The 12496-nt window shown below is 47.5% G+C and overlaps 1 protein-coding gene across 1 annotated transcript in view; it reads right to left on the bottom strand.

The window, feature by feature from the left end:
• Window positions 1-12496, bottom strand: part of HABP2 (hyaluronan binding protein 2) — a 35587-nt gene that overhangs the window by 9651 nt on the left and 13440 nt on the right. The window contains exons 2-7 of the mRNA XM_025397300.1: window positions 11403-11439; window positions 4478-4594; window positions 2900-3007; window positions 1622-1738; window positions 722-841; window positions 60-231 (exon numbers count right to left, since the gene is read on the bottom strand). Of these exons, the coding sequence (XP_025253085.1) occupies window positions 60-231; window positions 722-841; window positions 1622-1738; window positions 2900-3007; window positions 4478-4594; window positions 11403-11439 (671 nt within the window). The remainder of the gene's footprint in view (window positions 1-59; window positions 232-721; window positions 842-1621; window positions 1739-2899; window positions 3008-4477; window positions 4595-11402; window positions 11440-12496) is intronic.

The following is a 12496-nucleotide window of genomic DNA, read 5'->3' as shown; positions in this document are numbered from 1 at the left end:
GTGATCTGTTTTAAAATAAGTGACCAAAATCAACTGAGCATGAATAAGGTAACGGTTACCTGCAGAAATTGTGCTCCCCAATCCCATGGGTTTCAGCATCCTCCATAAACATGTTGTAACTCTCCTGCAAGAGGAGGTGGGAGTTCCAGTAAAGGCATGCATGCTGGTTGACTGTCCTATTCATTTTCCCTCGGTAAGAGTAGCCATCGCCAACGTAGCAGTCATCAGAACCTCCGAGAGAGCAGGTAGCAATGTGAGAACCAACAGCCACTGGCGTGCTGCTCCCAAAAAGGGCTTGGTGGGTATGTCAAGTGGTGAGAGAACTGGACCTGCATATTTATCGCCCTGGGATTTCACCACAAATTTCAGAAAAAAAAAAAAGTGTTGAATGTCCCACATTTAATCCTGCTTAAAATATGAAATATAGTGGTTGTAGGGTGTGGGAGCTTAGTTCTTTAATTCTGGCTCACACAAGAACTGATGGAAGGTGGGCTAAGGCCTAGGGATGCCCAGGTGGTTTGACTTGCCTGCACTACGCCCCAGTTTATTAGTTTCTTTACAAGAAGCCAGACACACCCTATCCCCTTAGGCGAGAAGGCTGAGGCAATAGTAGAGTTTGGGAAACTTGATTTGAACCACATTCTGGCAACAAAACCCAGAGAGAAAAGGGTTCCAGAGGCCTCACTTGTGGCCCTGATGAGGTGGTGGCAGAGACCCATACCTATTTCACAGAATTTCCCCTTGAACTGGTCAGGACAGGCACAGGTGAACTTGGATCTCCGCTTATGCCGGGAGCAGGTACCACTATTCTGGCAGGGGTTTGGCCTGCACACAGGAACCACTGTGAACAAAGGAATGGGGCCAGGAACGCTCTTCAGAAGGAGTTGCAGCCCACGTCTGAGATGACAAGGAGACATTGGTGGCATTCTACTGGTGTCCATCCTTTCACGAAAGGTGGGTCACCAGAGGGGAAAGACAGATCCACTGATACTCTAGTAAGTGTACACAGAAGCCTAAGAACATGAGCTAACGTGGATGAAGCAATATGGCTGGAGGCCAAGACTAAGTGCACTTAAGTAGATGGGTTACTCAGTAAGAAAACGAAGAAGCATGGTTGGAGCAGGAGTGCTGGGCCCCATCTGAGCTAGGTAGAGCTAGGTAGAGCTAGGTAGAGCTCTGCCTGCTGATACCCATGTGGCCATGAGCAAATGAGTTCACCTGTCTACATTTCAGGCTCTTCATCTGTAAAACCCTTCCTTGAGGTGTTTTTGGAGAATGCAAAAGAGAGCGTATGTTTCCTGAGACAATGCCTGCCTCATAGCAGGGACTCGATATGTATTCATTCCCCTCCTTGGTCCCCCTCAGGAATAGATCAGGGTCTACTTCGTGGAAGAAGTGAGTTTCAAGATGATTCTTTTTGGATGGGAAGGGACACAGACCAGTCAACTCCCACTGAATTGAGTCAATCCAGGGATAATTAATCTTTAGAAACCCTAGGGAAAAGGACCATCTTGGATGCCTGCCACAAAAACATGAGGTGCATCTGGCCTTCCATGCAGAAGGGTTCAGGTAAAAAATAGGGCACAGAGAGCCTAGCGTCGAAGGGGCCTCCACCACTTACCTTGGGAGCAGCTGGGGCCTGTGTAAGGGTGTTTGCAGACACAGCGGTAGTAGGGAGGACTCTGGGTAATGAGACATTGGCCCCGGCCACATGGGTTGTCCTTGCACGTGTTTTGCACTGTAGGAGATCCATAGAGAAGTGGGGGCAAAACATAAGACACTCTTTGGGGCACATTTTCCTTAGAGGGATACATGTACAATACAATGTTTGGGGATGGGGTGACTGACAGGGTTTGTAGCCTTGTCCGTGGTCCTGAAACACTAGGGTACGCCAGGACAAGGCTTCTGTCTAATTTTGGGGTCATGGCAGATTGTCTCCCACGTTGTTTCCCGTGCCCATACTCTTAATTTTTCTATCTTAATAAAAACTTTGATAATTGTTACACCTTCAACAAACAGAGCTGCAATTTTAGTCTCTCCATTTTCTAGCTAACTTCAGAGTCCTTTTACAGTTTTGTTACTTTTCTGAGAAGTTGAGTAAGCCCAGACACTGTGTTTATACTCGATATTCTCAACCATCCTGAAAAATTTATTGAAGAAATTACAGGATTGAAAATGAAAAGAATAAGTGAAGAGGGCACCAAGGGAAGAAGTCAACCACAAAGCCATACGTACACCTAAGACCCCCTTTGCCCTCCACCAAGTAAGATGGTTGCTAGAGCAGCCTGAATCCAGATTTTCTCTAGGGGTACAATTAGCCCCTAGGAGTCCTATTCTTGAAGCTTTATTCCACGGCCTCATGTTATGCCCACAAGAGTTCACTAACAGCAGATACAGTGAGGATGGCAGAATGAAAGAGCATGGTCCAGAAGTCAGGCACGAGGGCTCTAATTTCTGCTCTACACTTAGCTAGCTGTGTGACCTTGATCAAATGCCCTCACTCTCTGGGTTCCCTTTCTCTGACTGGGTTGGGTCTCATGTGCCCTGAGATCCTCCCTGCTCTCCCATTTGAGGACAACAGTGCTCTGTTGCAGTTAGACGAAACACTCTAAGCACAAAGTCCTGAGTTTGGAATACATCTTGGTTAGAGTCCAGCTCTTATCCCCTCTCACCCTCAATCTTCCCATCTGGAGAATGGATGTACTAGTTCCATCTCACAGTGCAGGGGTGAGGATCCAGTGAGAGGCCGCCTGGGACCCTGCAGAGGAATCCACTATGCATGATACAGTATTTGCAGTTATAATCCTTTCCATGGCATCACACAGTGCTTTCTCACACAGAAAGGACCACTTCTTGTTTAACTCAGAGGAAAGAGTGGATCTAGTGATGATGCACCCACCTTTCTGACACTTATTCCCAGAGAAAGGGGCCAGGCAGCTGCACGTGAAGGTCCTCCCGTGAACGAGGCAGTCCCCACCGTGTTCACAGGGGTTGGGCTGGCACGGATCTAAGACACATGACAAGAAGGAATGGCAGGTGAGAAGCCCCCCACTTTTTCATCTAATTTCAGTCTCCTGCCCCAAATGAGAGAGTAACTACCAAACCAGAAACTGGGGAAAGCAAGAAAACATACATTGTCCTTAAACAGCAAGGAAAATTGCAGTCACCTGACCAGAGAAAGGGATTCAGGTTAGTGAGAAGAGAGGCGAGAAGGAACCACGACTGTCTCCCCTCGGCCTGGCTTTGGACGGGGCCTTTCTCATTGAGAAACTCCCCTTTTCCCTCATCAGTGTTTTTCTCCTCCCAGTCTTGCTGGGAGTGCCACAGGGTCTGTCTCTGATGCTGAAGGTATTTCACAAGCCTGAAGACCTCCCCTACTTCCAGTGCCCAGGGGTGGAGGTCAGGAGTGGGGAAAGAAAACCCACCCCTAATGAAACGCAAGCTTTCTGAACATCAGGAGAGAAGACCAAAGGCAAGAGGGTGACAGAAGAATTGGCGGCGAGGAGGAAATGACCCAGTGGCCTTCATCTTTCTTCAACTACTTGTTCAGTTAGATTTTGTCATATTTCATCTGTGCCTGTGGCTTTCATGGTTGTCTGAATGGATCTTCCCTTGGGGAATTCTTTATCCTTCTGTTCACACACATTGTTCTTTGGTTCAGGAACTAGGATCCCTGGGCCCTGCTCTTGTTTTGATGGTCCCTTCTGATGTTCCCCCATGCCCTGTATCTTGGCCCTGCCTTCCAGGCCACTTTGCACAGTTACACAGCTTTTATTCCAGCTGCTAAGTGCTTTCCATTCCTTCTCCTCATTTAGTCACATGGCATTGCTTGGACCCAGCTTCTTATTTTCTTTTCTGTCCCATTGCTGGGGTTAAGAAGCCACGAAAATAAAAACAAGTGTGGTAGGAGCACGTGTGTGTAAATACACACACACACATGCACACACACACACCATCTAACAACTGTGGAAAGCTTCTAAAGAGTGAAGGGAGAAAGAAAAAGTTGAAGGGGAAGGAAAAGTCCTGGCAAAGGCAGGAGGGAAGGAAAGTCGCAAAGCTGAATGTGTACATGCTACAGTCTGGTGCTCAAGGCTGACATGGACTTCCTGCATCCTTAGGGTCTGACCTGTAATCTAAGCTATGGGAATGATTTTGAACACAGCTGCTATTCACAGCATCAGGAAACCCGGACAATGCTGCATTAACTTGCTGCATGACCTTGGCCAAGTCAGCTCCTCTCTTAGCCTCACTTACCTCATCTACCATTTGAGGGTAGGGGAGATGGTCTCTAAGAACCTTCCCAGTCCTCACAGCATATGAATCTAACAGAAAAAAAAGCCAGTCCACATAATTTCTTCCATAGCTATTTTACAATGCTGGTCAGAGAGGAGGAGAGAGAGCCTCTTGCATGTGGTTCCATGTACACTCCCCTCTGTCCTTCTCCCAGGAGAGTCCCTGAAAGAGATTTGGTACCTACCGGCTTGGTCCTCAGTGTAGTACCAGTCAGGATTCTCAGGGTAGGTAAGTGTGCTACTGGTATTCTCTTCCGGATTATAATCCTCGTAGCTGTAGTCATACTGGTCAGGGGTCCAGTCTGCACAGTGGTAACAAGACAGAAGAAATCCTAATCATTCTACTTAAATAGGTCAGCATTTTATTTAGTTGGACACCTTTTCCCCAAAGAATTCAAACTCCTGCAGGAGGAATCATGTGTCTCTCCAGTTCTGCACAGTGAGGGAAGTGGAAAGGAGGGCTCAGGCTTTGCATCTTTTCACTTGGGGGATGTTATGACCAGGCAAGGTGGTGTTGACATTTAGCAGGGTCATGAGCACCTGATTGGAAGTGAAGAGAAGAAGCCAAGTCCCAGCTTTCTACTCCCTTGACCTTGGATAAGCCAACTGTATTATCGAGTCTTGGTTTTCTCATCTTTGAACAGCAGGAAGAGGACTGGGACCTAGGACATCTACAGGGTCTTACATGGGGTCTGCCCGGGGTCAGATTACACTATACACTTGAGTGCCTGGTTGGCTTATCCTGTGAATAATATTTCTTGATGGGACTTCATTTGTCACCAAGTTGAATGAAATCAAAGAAAACTCATCATTTTCCTTTTGATCATGGCATCAAACTACTCCCAAGCAGTATCTACAGAGTCATTTTAACAGATAACATTTATTGAGCCTTTACGATGTACCACGCCCTGTGCTAAGCACTTCACATGCACCATCTAACTTCATTTTCATAAAAATCTAGGAGGTGTATTGTTCACTCTGAGTTGAGAAACCTGAGGCTGACAGAGATTGAGTAACTCGGCCAAGGTCACATAGCTACTAAAGAGCAGGATATGAACTATGGCAGTTTGCCTCCATGTAACCCCTAAATCTCACTAGTTCAACTGCAGCACTCAACTGTTTCAACTGGTGCCTTACATGGCCTCGGATACTCCCACACTTACCCTTGGGAAAATGTGTCCCACCATCCCCACTGAGTATCCAGCCTGCCCATTAGGAATTTCCCAAGGATAACCTTGTAAAAGTTTATGGATCTTGCCTATGGTTGTAAACCTTACACTAGACTGGTCATTGGGGAAAAAATAGGTATGTGTAAGGTTAGCTGGATGCAAGCTCTTTGCTCTCTGGGGCCTTGTGGGGAGATCCTGGTAGCTCTGTGGCTGGTACGTCCGTGGAAGTTTGGGATTTGAAGAAAGTCAGGTTGACTTTGCTCTCTCCAGCCGGCGGGAGTATGGCAAGTCGGCAAGTTGAAGCTGCAAGGAAGCTGTCCAGAGATGCATATGATAATGAGGCGGGAGCAAATGCAGATAGCTGACTTGAAAAGGCACTCCTACGGAGCCAGCTGATGGCTTGGAGGATGGCACTTTACCTAAGCCTGATTATCAACCACATTATCTTACTCGTCTCTCAGTCATTCTATTAGAGTCTTTATCTCTCTGGCTTTTGAAAAATCGACTTTTGCACAATGGCTGTTTTATATTTCCCATTAAAATGGAACTAGCTTTTTATTTCTTTTTTGAATACGCCAACACTGGTTTCTTGCCAAAGTTTCACCTCATTTATCACAGTGTCAAGTCAAGACTCCCTTGGCTTGCTCATTATTTCTCCCGAACTGCTTTTCCCCACTATGAAAATGCTCCCAGGGGAGGCCACCTTTTTAGGGCTGAGGATCCAGGTTGAAGATAAGGCCATTGTCTTCCTGGAGCAAATAAAGTTTTCCTCCATCTAGCATGATAAAGCAGAGAAAGAGGGAGAAAGTGAGAAAAAAAAATGTTTTTCTGAGTTTGACATGAAAGATTTCAAACTGACATTTAGGAGAGACAATGGGGTTTGGTAATGAGATGATTGCATTGCTTAGTTATTTCTTTTTCTTTGGAGAGTTTATTTTTGTTTTTCCAACAGGCATTTATAGATAAGTGTCCTTTAGGTTGCTTCTGTAATTTCTCCCATCTCTCCCACAGGTTGGCAGTCAGATCGGCTAATCTTGACGAGGCCATTAAGAATTACTTCTTTTGCAGATATTTAGAAATGGGGAAGATTCTAATGTAGATGGTATGGTGTGACTTTTCCAGGTGACGAGGGATGAATGAAATGTCTGTTAGAGGGTTTTGACTTGAATCCAGACCTATTAACAAGGTCTGCTCACCTCTCAGTGAAGCCAAAAAAGAAATAAAATACATAGGCTTTGAATCATATTCCTGCTAAGAAAGGCTTCCTATTCTCTAGTGGGCCTCAGTGGAGATGGATAGAGCCAGCAGAGCTCAGTGGCCCCAGATAGCCAGGGTGGAAGAAGCCATCTAGCCGGTGGATATGCAAGGAAAGTCACCAAGATCCTTTCCATTTGGGATGGGCTGCCATGTGATTTGAAGGTGCTTTATCAGAGCATCATCTGGGAGGGTTTCTCCACTTCCAGGCTTAAACCTTATTTTGTCTTTCCCATTATGTTGGCACTTAATCCTATTGTCTGCATAAGTAACTTGTCTTGTGAACTTACAATGGACCAAGTGTTATGCCAGGTGCAGGATGGCATTGGGAATGGTGGAGAGTTATACAAATAAGAGTAGGATGTGGCCTTGTCCTCAAGGAAGCCTCCAGTCAAGGTTGGGTAGGGGATGAAAGCCAGCTAAGGAAGGAGATTAAAGAGCAGTGAAGAGGTGAGGGAGCTAGAAGTGACCAAGTCTAGGCCTGGTGCCCTCAAGTTCCACAGTGAAACTCTGCCTTGGTATGAGCCAATCTGACGACAAAAATAGCCCTTGATTATCCACCCCTCCCTGTACCCATGCCCTTTGCAATGTGACTTTTCAGTTTCTCCCACCAAGAGATTGAGTCAGTTTCCCTGCCCTTGGTTCTGGGTTGGCCTTAGGACATGCTTTGGCCAATAGCATGTGTGATGGAAGGATGGTGTGCCAGCTCAGAGCCTGGGCCCCAAGAAGTCTTGCTCTCTCTTGACTCTCTCTCTCTCTCCGGATCCTGGACCCATGTGACTGCCATGTGAACAGTTCGGCCTATTCTGCAAGAGCGTATGAGAACACGTGGACAACAGCTGGCCTAGTGGTCCTAGCTGAGGCCTCAGACACATAAGAAAGCCCAGTCAATATTCAGCAAGATAAGATGCCAGCCAATCTGCCAGCTTCTGCAGACACATGAGCAAGCCCAGTCAGGATCAACTGAGCCTGACGCAGCCCAGAAGAACTGCCCAGCTGAACCCAGCCAAGATTGTCAACCCAAAGAATTGTGACCTAAATACATGGTCAGTGGTTTAAGCTACTAAGTCTGGGGTAGTGCATTATGCAATAATAACAAACTGACACACAGGACTTGATTGATATTAGATTGCTAATGGGCTGAGAATTTTAGATACAAGAGCATTCCTCTGTGGCCCAGTTGGCTGGAGAGTTTTAAGTGTCATAGCTGGATCTCAGATGGCACCTCTATCTTGGGTATTTGGTCTATCTTATTTGTTTCCTCCAACTAGAGAGTTTCTTAAGAGGAAGGGCCATTTCCATTCCTCTTTTAGCCCCAGAGTGCCCAGCACAAAGCCCTACCTGTAGTTAATGTATGTGATTGACAGATTTATTTTTCCCTTAGTGGTCAAGCCTTTCTGCCTTCTGATTGGCCTGCATGCAGCTTTACTGGCCACAAAGATGGTGCCTGTTTAAAGCAGAGCAAATAGGGAATTTCAGTAAGAAACTGTGTGAGAAATGGGTCAAATGTACTTGGCAAAGAAAATACCTGATGAACTCTGTAGAAATCTAGAAACTCGTCCACATATTTTCCTGGGGAGAGAGGCACAGCAGCCTGACATACATTTTGGTGCCACTGGTAGATTGTAGAAAAACAGTTCAGGTTTAAACATAGATTATTTGTAAGTTTCTCTAGGCTACAGAAAAGGGAAGAGCTTTGGGAAAGAAAGGGGCAGGTGTTCGAGCATTTTCTATCAAGAATAAAAAGAAATTCTTGTGGGTTTGTCTAGTTTTCAGAGTCTGTTTCTAGAAATTATCATGAAGGATCATGAGAGTATCCTGAGTTAAGCCAAATTATCCTAATAATAGGTTATAATGTACTGAGTATTTTCTAAGTATCAGACACTAAACTAAATAAATGTGGTTGCCCACAATCTTACTTCACCCTAAAGCAACCCTATGGCATAGGTCCTATTTTGCAGATAAGGAAAAATGAAGGCCCAAGGAGATGACATCATAACCCAGGTCTACCTAACTCCAAGTCTTATTTGCCTTTTTATGATCCTGGAACCTCTTATAGGTTTGGGTTTCATGAAACTCCATGGGTTTTAGCTTTCAGGAAGTAACATGCATTGGGAAACCTTCTTAAGCTCATGTTCTGGGTCCCTTGACCAGGATTAACTCTGTCCACGTTCGGGGTCTCTCAGAAAATGCTCAGAGTTCCTGCGATGGGGGCTTTGCAGCTGCTCTGGTTAAGGAGCTTGCCAGATGTGTGGAACGGAATCAAACTCCCCGGAATGTCACCCCTGTTGGTGTCATCCATCACTGTGGCACAGACGGCTCCTCTGAGGGCCTCCTCCAAACCTCAGCCCTGTCGGCCTGCATTTGACGCTTCCAATCTGGCTGGCGGGGCAGGCCCAGCAGAGACTCTCGCTGGCAGGCAGTAGGACAGCTGATGGATGGGCTCAGCCTGCATTGCTGGGCAGAGCCAAGCCAGCTTTGAAGAGGCATTTCCACAGTCCTGCTGGCTGTCGTGGCATCTGCTTTGGGGAGATGGGCAGTTGTGCTGTTTGCTGGCTACCTCCTCCACCACCCATTGGGGACTGTGGACTGGGCACCTTCTGCTCCAGCAAGGCCCTCACCGTGCGCTGTCTCCAGCGAGACCAACCAAAGAAGCAGCTTGTCCGTGGGCATGAGCATGGGGTCTCCTTCGCCACACTATTGTCTAGAGGCAGCAGGGAGCTGACAAATACCATCAAAACACAACCCCTTTGAAAGGTTAAGTCAGATACTGAGCAGGGATGTTTTTAAACTGAATCTCCTCTTTGCAAAAAGGCCCAACGTCTACATCTCAGCCCATTCCTCGGAGGCTATGACACCTCGAGATGGACTCTGGATCCCAGGAGCAGTCTGCTTCGGGGTCCGTTCGTTCATACACCAAACTGTCTGAAGCTGTTGGCAGAGTTCTTGTAGGGCCCAGTCTCTTGAGAGCTAAATTCAATACTCTTCACTCCCTATAAGTGGTTTTTCAGCCTGTGCTTTAAAAGTCTCCAGTGATGGGAAACTCATTACCTCCTGAGAAACCAATGGTCCATTCAGATTTCTGGACAACTCTGATGGTGAGAAAGTTCTTCCTGTTGGCAGATCAAATCTGACCCTGTAGCTCCCAGTCTGTTTGATTAAAGCTATAAATCTATGGGCACATAGGCTAACTCCACTCCCTTTCCATGGTCTCTGTTCAGTAGGGCCACTGCTTACAGTTGTTCGAGTTGTTCACTGCACAATTCCAGGGTGTCATGAACTCACTGAAGATGTCTCTTACAACTTTCTGGCAGCTGGCAGTAAAGTCAAGGGCCTTTGAGTCTTCTGCACTTCTTTTTCTTCCACTGTGTCACCCCATAGCTTCTACAGCCCAGTATCCCTGAAAATCAGACCCAAGGATCCCCTTCAGTGGTGCCTGGGCAGTTTGTGCTCAAGGCTGGGGAAGAGGCCACCCTTCCAGCCCCTTGGTCTCAGCTCCTCCCTGGACTCCTTGCGTGGGTGGTGGTGTGGCCGTCAGCTAGGGGATAACTCTCTGAAATACGTGCCTTCGGAGGAACTGAACTATGTGTCATTGAATAGCCTTCGTGTTGGGGAAAGACACAGATTTTCTCAAAACCCCACACGCCATACCCACATACATTTCTCCTCAACTCCACAAATATCCGCTGAGCACCTGGGATAGAACGAAGACCTGGCCTTGTCTTTCTGCCCATCCAGGGGTTTGCTGCTGGAGAATATTGACTGTCAAACTGAATTTGGCCCAGTTACTGCTATCTTTGTGCCAAATAAATCCTTGATTCAAGGTTCAGCTGTGGCCACAGCCTCTGTGTGTTGTCTGCCTGGCTACGGTGCTCCATGGGTGACCAGCCTGTATCTCTACCAGTGGGGATGTTGGCCTCTGGCCAGATGGAGTGGTGAGCAGAATTTTCTCCCCCGGGGCTCAGCGCTGCAAAGGGAGACTCAACCCCAGAGCCAAAGGACCAGGAGTGGATGATGTGGAAGGGGTAGCCCTGCCTAGCCTGTGCACGCTGTGGGCACAAGGCTGAGGACACAGGAAAGAGAGACGATAGGAGAGCGAGTCTGTGAGACAGAGAGCCTGTGTGAAGATACAGGACCCGCCGGGTGGTAGACGCGTTCAGCCTGAGGAAGCAAACCATTTGGGCAGAGGGGACAATGGCAGAGGTGCTGGTGAGAGGGTATCACCAGGCCAGGTCAGCCTGGAGGCTGCCCTTCCACAGAAAGAGGTGGAGCGGATGGGTGTGGCACAGGGCTGGCCTGCCTGGAGCCAGGCATTGTTCCATCTCACCCTTGCTTTGCCTTGGCCTTTCACCTCATTTTAGACTCCAATTCGCTGTGTGGCCAGGAGTAAGTTGCGTCCCCTCTCTGGGCCTCAGTTTCTTTATAAAATCAAGGGTTTTAACTACGTAGGCAGTATTTCCCTTGGGACCCTGAGCCGGGGCTCAGTGGTGTCCACAGGAAACTCAAAATTGTGTGAAGCATTATGGGTGCACACATTTTGAGGGCAAGTTCTCAAAGGTGCCTGTGACACCCTGGAAGCAGTTGAACCCTGGGGTCCCTCCAACACTTCCATACTTAGGCCTCTTTTTCTCCAGCCCAGAACCAGCCTGGGATTGGTGGGAAGCCCCCAGGAGATCAGCGCACTCACCTGGGTCCAGGCTTTCCAATAAAGACGTCAGGGAGAACTGAAAAACAAAACAACACAGCAGATCAGCGTTGAGACGGGGCTCGGCCAGGTGTGATCCTCAGGTGTCAGCCAGGGGAGACCGTACGGGGTGCAGGTGCACTGTGTGCTTTCTGATGGTTGTGGCTGGGATGGAGGTTGAAGGGAGGGGGATGGGGTCTGTTTGAAGATACATGCCCCCCCCACCACCTATGCACGCTGAGCACTGAAGCATTGTCCTTCTCCACAGCAGGGGGTCGTGTCGCTTGTCTGCCCCTGTCCTTGCTTTGGAACACGGCTGCCCAGGTACTGGCGTGCTCGTCAGTTGCAGTGAGTTTCATCTACTCCCTGCCTGATACGCATTGCTGCATTTCATCCTTATAACAGCGCTATGAAGAGGCTTGCACCAGCCTTGTTTACAGATGAGAAACTTTGGACTTGGAGGTCACGTAGCTGTGGTAGGATTTGGAATTCGTGCTGAAATCTAGGTGATTTCTTCAGGTGACAGTTCCTGGGGATTTGGGGATGAACAGATGCTTAAAACTCTCCAGTGGCTTCCCATTTTTCTTAGGATAGAATGCAAACACCTGCCATGATCTACAAACCTCCTCCCATACCCCTCCCTCCCATTGCCCCTTACTAAGCTTCAGCCACACCTGGCTTCAAAATGGCACAAGCTAAACTCCTCCCACCTCAGGGCCTTGGCAATTGTTGCTGCCTGGAAGCCCTCCTCCATGGCCTTGGCTAGGTCTCAGTTTAAACGTCATCTTGCCTGAAATATCCCATCAATATGACATTTCCCTGTCCCCATTGTTTTGCCACTGCACTTGTTCATTCCCTCCATGATCCTTATTGCAGTGCATAGCTTTACATTTATTTATTTTCATGTCACCTGTCTCTCACATCAGACTCTGTCCTCCAGAAAGGCAGGGATTTTATCTGTTTTGTCGTTGATGTATTACCCCATACCTAGCATAAAGCTTGGCATGTGGCATTCCTCAAAAAGATTTGCTGAATAAATAAATAATGATATAAAGAGCTCCTTTAATACGCAGTACTCAACCCGGAAAATAAAGTTT

Source organism: Theropithecus gelada, chromosome 9, assembly GCF_003255815.1.
Source record: "Theropithecus gelada isolate Dixy chromosome 9, Tgel_1.0, whole genome shotgun sequence".
NCBI lineage: Eukaryota > Metazoa > Chordata > Mammalia > Primates > Cercopithecidae > Theropithecus > Theropithecus gelada.
The sequence above is the reverse complement of the archived record's forward strand: the minus strand, read 5'-3'. Positions and strand labels throughout refer to the sequence as shown.